Source organism: Trichechus manatus, unplaced genomic scaffold (assembly GCF_000243295.1).
Source record: "Trichechus manatus latirostris isolate Lorelei unplaced genomic scaffold, TriManLat1.0 scaffold00128, whole genome shotgun sequence".
NCBI classification, from domain to species: domain Eukaryota; kingdom Metazoa; phylum Chordata; class Mammalia; order Sirenia; family Trichechidae; genus Trichechus; species Trichechus manatus.
The window spans coordinates 7,294,747-7,308,755 of record NW_004444064.1 but is presented as its reverse complement, the minus strand read 5'-3'; the positions used below and the strand labels follow the sequence as shown (position 1 = coordinate 7,308,755).

The window sequence follows — 14,009 nt, the reverse complement described above, 5'->3', positions numbered from 1 at the left end:
GCTGTGGTGCTCTGGGTTTGGGTGGCTGTGGTGACCTGGGTTTTGGTGGCTGTGGTGCTCTGGGTTTGGGTGGCTGTGGTGACCTGGGTTTGGGTACCTGTGGTGCTCTGGGTTTTGGTGGCTGTGGTGCTCTGGGTTTGGGTGGCTGTGATGACCTGGGTTTTGGTGGCTGTGGTGACCTGGGTTTGGGTGGCTGTGGTGCCCTGGGTTTGGGTGGCTGTGGTGACCTGGGTTTTGGTGGCTGTGGTGACATGGGTTTGGGTGGCTGTGGTGCCCTGGGTTTGGGTGGCTGTGGTGCCCTGGGTTTGGGTGGCTGTGGTGCTCTGGGTTTGGGTGGCTGTGGTGCTCTGGGTTTGGGTGGCTGTGGTGACCTGGATTTGGGTGGCTGTGGTGCTCTGGGTTTTGGTCTGGTTGTTATAAAGACAGAACACCAGCACCCCGGGTGGACTGATGACGAGCATCTAATTGCCCTGCCTCTCAGGTGATTCTGGGCTTGTTGTCATCTGGGAACTTGCTACCCAACCACCAAAGCAGTGGTGCACACGCATGTGTGTCAACAAGTGTGGACAGGTGTGTGAAGGCAGGCGGTGCGTCCAGCATGCCGAGAACTGGGCTAAGCAGGCCTCGATGGCGGGAAAGTAGGGCAGGGAGTGCCAAGACGTTGCGTCTTCATTTTATTTTTCTATAAGAGGAACAAAACGTGGGGCTCTGTAGAGAAGGATGATTTCATTACATAAATATAGATATATGTGTTTGTAGAGACACACGAAACATGGCTGTGACAGGAAAGCCTCTAACTGGTGTGTACCTCGTCCCTCCACATCCCACTGGGACCTACAGAATCCCTTCTAAATACGCATCATCTTCACTGGGATCAACTCTGGTTGCCCAGGGGTTGGGCAAATCAGTGTTTATTTGACTTCTGTTTCCAATGTCACTTTTACGATTTTTCAGTCCCTAATGGGTGTGTGCTGCTTTTTAAAGAAAAGCAGGTTTCTAGCATTAGAGGCTCTAGCCCCAAGTTGAGTCTGTGTCTTCTCCACTTTGGAATTCCACACGGGTCTCATGCACAGAGAATCTTGAGTACAGCCCCACAGCATCTTACCCGCACTCTCTGCTCTGCTTCATAAGCTTGGGGCCAACATCTCTCTTTGATTGTGAGTTATCCACCTTATCAGGCAAAGTAACTGCTCACTGGGGCCTCAGTTCAGTGCTGGGGTTCACATGTGGGTCTCCACGTTCCAGCGTGGAGCAAAACCATGGTCTATAGCACGCCCTCCCCATTCTGCCTTTCCCGTGAATGGGCTGAGTGCTCCCTTGTCCCCCACCCCATGCCCTGCTCCTGGTCCTGGAATCCCAGACCCATGAGCTTCCTCCAGCCAATCCTATTATCTGGTGCCCCAATGGACCTCAACATCTGAGAGCCAACACGAGGTTCTGTCAAAGCAGAGAACCGTGCCCTATAGTGACTATGTCTGAGAAAGATGGATGGGTTCTCTCCTATGTGTCCAAGGGAAAGAACCTTCCAGAACCCCAAGGAGGTGCAAGGAGGTTACCCTCAGGGGCTTCATGACCCTGGTGTGTAGACTACACTTGGGGCCCAAGAGGCCAGTGGTCACCTCAGCCACCCTCTGTGTCCTCAGGCAGCTCTGGTTGATGGGGGTCAGCCTGAGGTCATCTCCGAACTTCGGGAAGAAATGACCCAGAAGGTTTGCTCGAGAGTAACCCAGACTCTGACTAAGTCAGCAGGAGGCCCGTAATGAGCAGCTCATGGAATGCAGCACTCCCTTAATGATGTCACGCACATGCTCAGGGGGCCGGAGTCCCCAAAGTGCCTGGTCCCAAGGCCCGGAGCACCATCATGAGGGGCCCGCTGGCTGTGGGGGGCATGGCTAATCTGAGGAATGGTGTCCACTGCCCATGGTTCTTCTGTCTGTTTTCTGAGGGTAGATGTAGCCCCGGATGGATGGAGAACTTTGGGGCTCCCTGTCCCATGCTCTGGAGTAATCTTTGGCTCACGTGTGCCTAGTATTTGCTGACCTCTGCCATCACACCCCGACCCTAGGACCCTGATCCATTTGCGGTTCCGACTGCTCTCCTGGGCTGAGCTCCGTTTTCTCTGTCGCCCTTTCCTCACGGGGACGCCTCTCCACCCTCCCCAGGTGACACGTGCTCTCCGTAATGAGTCAGAATCACAGGGCCTCAGACTTCCTGCCTTTGGCTTCCGCTTCTCTCTGCCTCATTTAAACAAGGCCTCAGGGACTCCCAGTCCAAATTAAGGAGGCACCTGGTGACAGCTTGGAATGTCCAGGTGTCCCATCTGTGGGAGGTGGGAGAACGACAGGTAGAGAAGTCCCCGGGCCCTGGACCAGGGTCCTATGCACACACACAGGTCTGGGGCTTCAGGGAGGGGCTAGTCATTGATTAGGGAGAAAGTCTAAACTAAGCGAGTTTGTAAAGCAGCCCAATATCCCTTTTCCCATTAAATCCCTTTGAACATTAGGTCTGGGAGCTTAAATATGACATTTGCGTGATTCTTGATCACCCAGGTGTACTCTCTGATCTGATACTGCACTGAGAAGTGTTTCTGAATTAGGAGACTTTATCTTTGAATGAGACCAGTTGCCACTGAGTTGTCTCTGACTCATGGCGACCCCATGTGTGTCAGAGTGGAACTGCGCTCCAAAGCGCAGATTACCAGACCTTTCTTCTGAGGTGCCTCTGGGTGGACTCGAAACTCCAGCCTTTTGGTTGGCAGCTGAGTGTGTTAACCGTTTGCACCAAACAAGGACTCCTCTATTAACCCTGTTGCTTCTGTTTTATTCTTTATTGCACATTTAAACAGTTGACTTGGAAAAAAAAAGGATTGTGATTTTGCTTGGGATGTGTCCTTTTTTTCTTTTACAATGCTCTCAAGTAGAGACCTGTCAAAAATCCTAAAGCAATTTGATGGGGCTTCAAATGATACACTCTTGTAGGAACACATTCGTAATGCACGTGTTTACCATGGGGGGGCGGGGCGGCAGTGAGGTGGGCAGTGGTGGGATGTGGGTTTAGGCCCCACTCACACTGGCTGCCAGGCCTGGTCAAGCCACCCAGCCCTTCTGGCTGACCGTTATATACAACAGATCAGAACGTTGCTGGATCCTGCCCCATCTTCATGATGGTTGCTATGTTTGAGTCCATTGTTGGGGCCACTGTATACTGTGAGTGCCTTCCAACCCAGGGGGCTCATCTTCCAGCACTATATCAAACAGTGTTCTGCTGTGATCCATAGGGTTTTCTTTGGTTAATTTTTGGAAGTAGATTGCCAGACCTTTCTTCCAAGTCTGTCTTAGTCTGGAAGCTCCACTGAAACCTGTCCACCATGGATGACCCTGCTGGTATTTGAAATACTGGTGGCATAGCTTCCAGCATCATAGCAACATGCAGGCCACCACAGCATAACACACTGGCAGACGGGTGGTGGATAACCATTCCCTCATTCCAAATGGGCGTGGTAGATTCCTTGCCCATTCTATAATGTGTGTGAAAGTGCTCTGCAAACTCTAAAGCATTATGTGTGTACTGGTAATTCTTATCATCATTATACGTCATGAAATGCAATTAAGAAAGTAGATAAAGGCATGAAAGAGATACGAGGTCCATTTTCTTGCCTAAAACTCAACATTTTATAATGTGGCATGAAAAGCGTTGCCTTTTGCCACAGTTTTGCAGTCCAGCATACCTGTGTTAGACAAAATGAATCCCGTGATCATTAAAAAAATCAACATGATCTGCTTTTTGTAGGATACAAGACCCTCCTGAAGGGAATTTCTGGAAAATTCAACAGTGGTGAACTGGTGGCGATCATGGGTCCTTCCGGGGCTGGAAAATCCACACTCATGAACATCCTGGCTGGATACAGGTGAGCAGACTGACAGGTGAGCAAGTTTCTCACCCAGGTGTGTTGGCCGGTCGAGAACAGCGAAGCTACTTCAATCCGTCACCTGGAAGTGTTCTGTTGTCCACAGGAGGTAACTTCTCACGGTTCAATATGGCTCCAGTGGAGTATGAGGAGGGATTTTTATCATCAAGGAGCTATGAAATCTGTGAGGGAAAAAGCTCAGGGAAGAGAATAACATTGAAAGTGTTGCAAGGTGGTGGTTGTTGAGTCGGCTCTGATTCCCAGTGACCTTATGTATAGCGGATTGAAATGTTGCCAGGTCCTGCGCCATCTTCATGATAGTTGACATGTTTGCCACATGGTGGGTGGAGAATGGATACAGGCTCAAGGGAGAGGGGTCCCCAGGGCAGAATGAACAGATGTGACATCGTGAAGGAGCTCAGCCTTCAGCTCGGTCTTACGGGACAAGAAGAAGTAGGAAGGCCAAGGTTGGGAGGAGGGGATTCTAAAAGAACAAGTATGAATGAAGGTTGAAGAGTAAGACAAAGCATTTTCAGAAGACAATAAGGAGAACTGTTTGGCTGAGGTCCAGAGTTCCTGAACATTTTGCCTGTGATTACGTTGGTTGTTTACTATCTTGGAATCCACACTGTCCAAGCTCATGCCCAGTGGTTCATTGTGAATGGTTAGAAAACAGAACATTTAGAAGTGTTAAAAGTAAAAATTAAAAAAAAAACTCCCTTGTGTCAGCTCTTTTCAATTACCATGAGTTACACTTGTTACCTTTAGAAAATAGTAAACAATAATCAGAAATTACTGAAAAAAAAAAAAAAAAGACAAAACCCCTTTCCTTAGGACTGTTAAATTACTCCCTTAATGCTGGAAATCAGGGTCTCAAGAAATATCACTAAGGACACTATCCTTCCTGTTGCCATCACCTCTAAAGGTTAAAGCCAAGTTCCCACTCCCCAAGATCATGAGAGGGCACAGGAGAGTGGAGTCTTTCCTGGGGGGGGGCAGCTTTTTTCCAGCACATCACCAAAGCCCCTGGGCCACCTGAACTGTGCTTGCATATTCGAGCATTCCAGATGGCAGCCTACAGCCTGGTATCCAGGGGGATGCCCTGGATGCCAGCCCGTTTTCTGGAGGAAAGAAGAGACCCACCAACAGGTCTGCAATCACAGTGATGGGCTGAATGAAGGGGGACACCAGAATGTCAATTCATTCATTGGTTTCCATCCACAGACTCTGCTCTTCTGCTCTCCATAGCATCTGGGAGGCAGGGCTGGAAAAGATGAATCCTTAGCAGGAGATAGACAAGCTAAGGCATCGCCACTTCCCAGGGCTAGGTCGCTGCACCCTGAAGGGAATCAGGCTGTATGGGCACTCAGTCAAAGGTCTTTGAATGAATTAATTAATGAACAAATGAACAAGTCTGGCTGATGAGGCCATGTCCCTTCCATCTTCACATTTCCGCTGGGATGCTCCCAACCTATGCACCGTGGTCAGAGAGAACAGCCTTCCCTGGTGGAGAAGGACCATTGCTTGGCTGAGCTGGACTAGGGCCCCGGCCCTCTTCTCCCTGAGACACCTGCGCCCGAGGACCAAGCTGGGTGCTCTTTCCCAGTTGGTGTCTGAGCTGGGTCCCCGGAAATAGGCTCTGACATACTGGCCACACCTCCTGACTGCAGCAGTCTTTGGCCTGTGGGGTCATTGCTCAGAAGCCAATCTTACAAACCCTTGCAGAGCCGACGAGTGTAGATCTCAGCTCGTGGCTGCATGGGTAGGAGCATCCATGAATATCTTTGTTGTTTGTTTAGTAGGCAAAGAAGACATAGCCCCTACCACTTTCTATAAATAGACCGTCCCCAGGGAGGCCGTGTGCTTGGCTTCCCTTTCCCCTGCTGGGCATTTTCTCTGTGTAACTCCTTCCTCCAGGTGGCTGAGGTTCTCTTCCCGGGTATCCCATCCCCTTTGGTGTCTCAGTGTTTCCACGGCAGATGGTTCCACTGGGAAGACGCTGGCAGGGAGTGGGGGGAGGAGGAGCAGGAGGAGCTGGCTGCTGGGCGCTGACACTTCTCCTCCTGTTGCTCTGCAGGGAGACGGGTATGAAAGGGGCCGTCCTCATCAACGGCATGCCGCGGGACCTGCGCTGCTTCCGGAAGGTGTCCTGCTACATCATGCAGGACGACATGCTGCTGCCACACCTCACCGTCCAAGAGGCCATGATGGTGAGTCCCCCACCAGCCTGCTGCTCGGCCACCTGGCTGCTCACCTCTCTCCTCCACGTTAGACAGAAGCATTGTCAAGTACTCAGTGACACGTGGGGCTGGCGGCTCCGCCAGGCCACCTGCAAGTGGTCAGCAACCCCTCCTTCTAGCAAGGTTCTCACACCAAAGAGGCGTGCTATTTGGCCAGCTTCGTTGAAAACAAACGCCCAAGACCCTGCATTCTCACAGTCCTTGGATGGTAAAATTGGGGTCAAGTTTCTGAGAAGGGCTGATCATTCCCTGGGAAACCACAATCCTATTCTCCCAGTGGGCCCAGAGCTTTTCCTTCCTCATCAGTCCATCCTTGAGTCATTCTGTGACTTTGGGGCCAAGTCCCAGTGAACCTGGTTCCTTAATTAGGGCTCCGAGGGTCTTAATCACCAACTGGCCCATCTGCCAGGTGGGGGAATGAATCCAGCATTAACTACACCCTGCTAGACCCAGGCCCTGCCTGCAAACTGCTCTATTCACGCATCATACCCACTCTGCCAAGAGCTATCACTATCTCTGAAAGCAGAAGAGAAATAGAGCCCCAGAGAGCAAGCCATTACCCCAAAGTCACACAACTGCTGATGGCTGCTCTGGGACTCAGAGGCAGGTCTCTGTGACTTCAAAGTGTTGCCTTTAACCGCTAAGCTGGACTTCCTCGCCAGGCGATCGCTTTGCCTCTCACATCCTCAGTCTCCCCCTCTGTAAGACCATGCAAGGTTGACTTGAGTATTGAATGGGATAATGCAGCTAAGACAGAGGGAGTGTCCCAGCATACAGATGGTGCTCAGTTAATGCTCATTGCTCTGTGGGATAATGCAGGGAACACAGAGATAACATCTCAGCATACAGTCAGTGCTCAATCAATTCTCATTGCTATTACAACTCAGTCACTATTTCTTCTGACTCCTAATAAGGTTCCCTGTGGCATCTTCACTTAGGTCCTCTGTGGATGAGCCCAGCATTTGTGAGAGTTTAAAAATGGCTTCACCGTTTGGGGTCACAGAAGCATCCAGGTGGCTTCCCATACAAGAAGTTTCCAGAACAGCCTGGCTGTGCTTTTTGAACAAACCATGACCCAGCGAAGTGCTATGATCCTGGGCTTCCAGGGCTATGTTTTTAAAAGGTCCAACTCACGCTGACTTTGACCACACTGTCTTAATTGTGGGCAGCAGAATTCTCTACAAGTCCCCTCACTAAGAGACTAAAGTCAGTTGGCAGTCTGGTTGCTTATCCTGGCTCGTTTGGGTGCAGTGGGGGGCTGTTTGTTTTTCTGCTTCACCCTTGTCCACTGCAAAAGAGAGCTTCCAGCCTCCGTGACTATCTGGGTGTCCAATTCTCAGCCTGGTTGGTCTGCTTTGTGCCTTAGATAAAAGATACGTGTTGTCTTTGTTTTCCCGACATGAGAGGACATGCCCCGAGCCCCTGGCTTTGATTTTGCCTGGTGGTGTCAGAGCGTGGCAGCTGTACAGCATCTCGTCCAAAGGGCAATGATTCCAAGGGGTTTTGAGCTCAGTACAGAGAAGCAGGTTCGTTTTTCAGACACATGATCTGCTCCCTAACCTGCTTTGTGGGGAACCAGAAAGGGAGGTCTCTGTACGGTTGTTCTCATTCATCTTTCCTGAGTACCGAGTGTTCTGTGAGTAAGGAGATACCTCCCCACAAGGCTCGGCCTTCCCAGGCAGGCGTGTGAGCTGTGCAGACCAATTGTTTACCTGACCTCCAAATCGGCACTGTGTTGGGGGCAGGGGGCTTTTGGAGAAGTTTGCAAGTAGACTAGGCAGTAGCCAGGCCTCTTGGGAAGTTCTGTTCACCCCGATGTTCCCTGTCCTGTGATTTAGTAAATGCCTTCTTTATACATACCTAATTGATTCCTGAATTGCTGCTTCATCTTGAGTTCCCAAAGTTTAGCTTCTCAGTGATCTGATGAATTAAGCACGTGGTTCCTTGTTGAGAAACGTGGCTTTCCTTTCCAGCTCAGTCACTGCTTCCATGTGCAGACAAGACTGGTAGCTTCTACTGTCATCTCCGTCCTCCCCCTAACCTTGTCACTAGGCTGTGTCATGTGAAGTACTTTTATTTTTAGAACAGAATTAAATTGAATCTTTTTTTTTCCTTCTCTCCCATACAAAAATTTATACACACATTGTCATGTGACTCTAATTGCTCTCCCCATATTGTGACAGCACACTCCTCCTTTCCACCCCTGATTCCCTGTGTCCATTCAGCCAGCTCCTAACCCTCTCTGCCTTCCCATCTCACCTCCGGACAGGAGCTGCCCGTTTAGTCTCTTGTATCTACTTGAGCTAAGAGGCACAATCCTCACGAGTCTCACTTTATGTCCCACAGTCCAGCCCAATCCGTCTGAGGAGTTGGCCTTGGAAATTGTTTTAGTTCTGGGCTGATAGAGAATCCGGGCGCCACGCTTTCCAGGGTACCTCCCGTCTCAGCCAGACCATTAAGTCTGGTCTTCTTACTAGAATTTGAGTTCTGCACCCCACCTTTCTCCTGCTCCATCAGGGCCTCTCTGTTGTGTTCTCTGTCAGGGCAGTCATTGGTGGTAGCCAGGCACCATCTAGTTCTTCTGGTCCCAGGCTGATGAAGTTTCTGTTTTATGTGACCCTTTCTGTCGCTTGGGCTAATACTTGCCTTGTGTCTTTGGTGTTCTTCATTCTCCTTTACTCCCGGTGGTTGGGACCAATTGATGCATCTTAGATGGCCGCTTGCAAGCTGTTAAGACCCCAGATGCCACTCACCAAAGTAGGATGTAGAACATTAAATTGAATCTTGATTTTGAGAATTTCACAGTACCTCTGAGTACTACTTTAAACATGAGGCTAGAATACATTTTACTTCTCAAGGCACCGTCACACGCACAGGAACAGAGTGTCTGCCGCTTCCTGAAGCCCGCTCACCTACCAGACACTAGTGCATATGTGTATGTGCACTTGTGATCCCCATCACCATGCAGCAGACAGAGAAGTGACATTGGGTGCCACACAGCAGGTGGCTGTCCCCTGCCCAGCTGGCTTAGGCCTGACCCCTGTCTGAGTCTCGCTTCCTGACTGCAGCCCTACTCCCTCGGCTTCTCAGGGCTTCTCTTTTGATGCTTACAGCAACTTCACTAGCTCTTGAGGTGGGAATGTTTTAACCTCCTCGTTGTACCAGCGAGGAAACTGAGGCTCTTTATTTGCCCAAGGCCACAGAAGTTGGTGGAGCAAAACCAAGGCAGATATACCCGGCAAGATGAATCCTACTTCAGGGTTTTATCATGCCAGGTCAGGGGCTCAGCAGCGTGCTGATAAACAAAATCTTAAAAAAAGAAAAAGATGCCCTGGTGTGTAGCATCTGCCGATTTCTGTGGTGTAAATATTCCACTATGGGCGGGAATAGACCAATGGCTTAACAGCTGGCTTGTGGCAGGTCATCACGCCCTGATGCCTGGCGACTCCTTGTCTCTGAATTGCCCCCATTCAACTTCCCTCATTGGCACAGCCGAGAATTCTCCTGAGATAACAGGAAGTGTCCGAGGCATTCAGGGCTCTACTATGGCCTTGCCTTTGTTAAGACAAGGGAAGCAGGAAGCCAAAACCTCCCCAGGATTTCCTCCGTCATCCAGGTAACGCAGAAAGCCTCTCAGGTCCAGGGCTCAGAGTGCGGCCATGTGAGGTCTCTAAGGGAACTTCATCCTAGAGCTCCCGTGGGCCTGCCGGGAGCCATGCCTTCTGCTTCCACACTGCTGTCCTTGTTCCCTGCAGGTGTCTGCACATCTGAAGCTTCAAGAGAAGGACGAAGGCAGAAGAGAGATGGTGAGTATGATGCTTTGGGGCTGCAAATGGTCCGTGTGATTTTGTTGTTATTAGCTGATGTTGAGTCAGCCCCACTCATGGTGACACCATGCGCAACAGAAGGAAATGCTGCCCAGCCCTGTGCCATTCCCATGATTGGTTGTGGATTAGACCATTGTGATCCATAGGGTTTTCACTGGCTGATTTTCAGAAGTAGCCAGCACCTTCTTCCTAGTCCATCTTAGTCTGGAAGCTCCACTGAAACCTGTTCAGCATCAGCAACACTCAATCCCCCAGTGACAGATGGGTGGTGGCTGTGGGTGAGATGCACGCATGGCTGGGAATCAAACCCAGGTCTATAGTGAAGAAGGCAAGAATTTTATCATTGAACCATTAAAACAAACAGAAAAAAACACTAGACGCCATCGAATTGACTCTGACTCATGGTGATCCCAAGTGTGTCAGAGGAAAAATGTGCTCCATAGGGTTTTCAAGGCTGTGATCTTTCAGAAATAGATCGCCAGGCCTTTCTTCCGAAGCACCTCTGGATGGATTCGAACTGCCAACCTTTTCGTTAGTTTGCTGAGCTACACTTGACTGTTTGCGCCATGGTCCAAATGGAAAACATGTGTGGGAGGGTTTTTTGAGTCACTGCTGTTTGTTGATTTGTTTTTGCCTAGTTTTTGAGTGTTCTGTGCATGCGAGAGGGTGACATCTCTGCACGGGTTGTGGCTCAGCAGGTGGGGCCCAGGGAGGTGGCTTCAGATGGAGTCACAGCTCTGATTCTCAGAGCCAGGAGCTGTGGTACAGAAGTCGCCAGTGTGTGGCAAGTCAGTGGTCTGACTGTGGAAGGCCAGAAGAACCAACATCAGGGTCAGGCCAAGTGCTTGGCTTCTTTCTCTGTGTCATACCTTTTAGATTAAATTGTTTTTTAGAAAATACTAGTAGTGAGGGTGCTTAGTCACTGATTTAAAAATAACCACCCTCCACCCACACACCCACGAGCAAGAAGAAATTTGGTTCTTACAGGTTATTAACGAACCTTTTAAAAAATAAACAAGTTTCTATGATGACTGGGACCTTCCAACTCCTTTCACGGCTTTTTTTACAGTTCCTTCCCCCCGGGAAACCAGTTGCTGTTGCTGTTGTCAACTCTGCCTCATGGTGGCCCCACGTGTATCGGAGTAGAACTGTGCTCCATAGGGTTTTCAATGGCTGCGTTTTTGGAAGTAGAGGCCAGCCCTTTCTTCTGAGGTGCCTCTGGATGGATTCCAACATGCTCGGTAGCTAACTGAAGGTTGGTGGTTCAAGGCCACCCAGGGGCACCTAGGAAGAAAGGCCTGGCCATCTACTTCCAAAAACGCAGCCATTGAAAACCCCATGGAGCACAGTTCTACCCTGACACACCTGAGGTCAGCATGAATTGGAATCGACTCCACGGCAACTGGTTAGAACAGAAACGTGACTTTCATTTTCTCCCGGGTGTTACGAGTCAATAACAGGCCCCTCTCAGGCAAATGCTAGCGTAATGTTCGGTGTAAGAGCAGGATTTGGTGAGACTCCACTTATAAAATTATTTTTGCCTTTTAGCGCCCTTAGAGGACCACAGTGCTAGGAATGCATATAGGATTTACAGGGTTAACGCCAGGGGCACAACGGGAAACCTCATGTTTTGATATAAAATGGAATGAGTAATAGAGTATAGCTCAATATGTTAAGGAAATATTAACAGCAGTTCTATTTATGGCATTTGTGCCCTCTCCTCTCACATGTAGGAATTCGTGTTGAGTAAATTAAACCGCCTTGGTACGAAACAAGGGTTGGGCTACCTTTGGCCGCCTTGTCTCCCTCCGCGCCCCTTGTCTGCCTCCGCGTTCTCCGCTTCTCCCCGCACCGCCCCTTCAGAACTCTTCTGACTCAGCCCGTGTCATTTGCAGGGGGCGGTTGGATGCACAGTGAAGGTAGCACCTGAGTTATGTGAGAAGTAAAATAATTCCGTTGCTACCCAAGATGTTTCATGTGGAACTCCTTTCAGCTCCTATTCTGAGATCAGAAGGAGTACAACGGCCTGTCGTTGTTACCTGCCGTCGAGCTGATTCTGACTTATGACGACCTCACCTGTGCATTGTAGAACTGTGCTCCCTAAGGTTTTCAAGGCTGTAACCTTTTGGAAGCAGATTGCCAGGCCTGTCTTCCAAGGCGCCTCTGGGTGGGTTCGAACCGCTGACCTTTTGGGTAGTAGTGGAGCGCTTAACCGTTTGCATCACACAGGGGCTCCTTAAAATGGATTTATAGAACCCAAAACAACAAGATGTGGAAATCATGGAAACCGGGTGCGTTTCTGTCCCTTGACGGAGGCAGTAAGGTCTTGCGACTTTATTGTGTAGGTTAAAGACGAGGGCTCCTTTGATGGCTGATGTTTTCTAAGTGGTGTACCTAAAACGCATGGATACAGTGCAGACACCACCTCCCAGGCCTCCTGGCAGCTGCACTTGGGAGTGTTTGTTATGCCAGCTTATGGACGATGAGTTTAGATAACAAAGGGAAACAGGACAAACAGAGTCAGAACAGTCTAGAGAGAAACAGCTCCGGGTGAGGCTGACAACCAAAAACCAAACCCATTGCTACTAAGTCAGTTCCAACTCATAAACTCAAAAAAACCAAACCCATTGCCGTTGAGTCAATTCTGACTCCTAGTGACCCTATCGGACAGAGTAGAACTGCCCTATAGTTTCCAAGGAGTGCCCATAGAGTTTCCAAGGAGCAGCTGGTGGATTCAAACTGCCGACCTTCTGGTTAGCAGCTGTAGCTCTTAACCACTACACTACCAGGATTTCCTTCCAACTCCTAGCAACCCTATATGACAGAGTAGAACTGCCCCATAGAGTTTCCTAGGCTGTAATCTTCACAGAAACAGATTGCCAGGCCTTTCTTCTGTGACACCACTGGGTGGGTTCGAACCACCAACCTTTAGGTTAGTAGCTGAGCACAAACCATTTATGTCACCCAGAGACCTGGGTGAGCCCGAAGATGAACCTACATCAACAAAAGGGTGGGACCATGCTTGGCTGGGAGAAATGGGGTTAGCGCCCACTTCCCCTCTCACCTCAGACCCTAGTCAGCTCTAACCACTTCCCCCGCCCCGGGTTCCCCACTACTAGACAGGAGAAAGCTGTCCGCTGCAGGGCTGGGAGAGAGAGGCCAGCCGGAGCTCGGGAGGGCACCGTGACAAAAGTTCGAAAGAGGATAGTGGCGCCCTCTGACCCCTCCCACGCCATGTCAGACTCCTCTTCCAGCCACCTGGCGCTGGAGATAAACGTGAAGTGTCCACAGAATGTGGGAGCTTCAGTCCAATCTATTCACTCAGGTAGCCCCAGCAGGGTCCCACAGGCCATCAGACAGCTGCCTGGACAATATGTAACTGCATACAGAGATTCCAGGAGAAAGTGCAGAAATGGGACCAATCCTCGGCTTGGAGGAGAAGGATGAGGAGCTGGAGAGGAAATTCTGTCTCTTGGAACCAAAGGACTAAGGACAGAGGTGACAACAGAGAAGATTCAGCTCGGGAGTCACATTGTATGGGGTGAGCAGATGAGAGAGGTCCTCAAGGGTCTTGCTAACACAAAGAAGACCCTGTAGGCACGTAGAACCACCTCCAGCCCTGGGCTCCTGGAACCCATTGTTGACCTAGAATAACTGCCTCCAGTACTCTGAGCTTCCAGGTGGTCATATGAAGTTGTAAGAACAGCCCCACCTGCATTTTGCAAAGCTGAGTTAGATGATGTCTTCACAATCTTTGAGCTCATCAGAGCCGATGTGGTCCATATACAGGCTGTGGTGGGCTTCACTGCAGCACTGGCCTAAGTCAAGCAGCTTTTTCTGATATAATTTGTTGTTAGTTGCCGCTGAGCAGGTACCAGCTCATGGGGACCCCACGCATAACAAGGAAACATTGCCCAGTCCTGCGCTGTCTTTATGGTTGTTGGTGTGCTTGAGTCCATTGCTGTGGCTACTGTGTATTTTGAGAGCCTTCCTACCTAAGCGCTCATCTTCCAGCACTATATCAGAAAATGTTCT

The 14,009-nt window shown here is 50.0% G+C and overlaps 1 protein-coding gene across 1 annotated transcript in view; it reads left to right on the top strand.

Annotated features, from left to right (window-relative positions):
* ABCG1 (ATP binding cassette subfamily G member 1) overlaps window positions 1–14,009 on the top strand; it is an 83,793-nt gene that overhangs the window by 48,503 nt on the left and 21,281 nt on the right. The window contains exons 2-4 of the mRNA XM_023739093.1: window positions 3,790–3,907; window positions 5,985–6,117; window positions 9,903–9,953. Coding sequence (XP_023594861.1) covers window positions 3,790–3,907; window positions 5,985–6,117; window positions 9,903–9,953 — 302 coding nt within the window. The remainder of the gene's footprint in view (window positions 1–3,789; window positions 3,908–5,984; window positions 6,118–9,902; window positions 9,954–14,009) is intronic.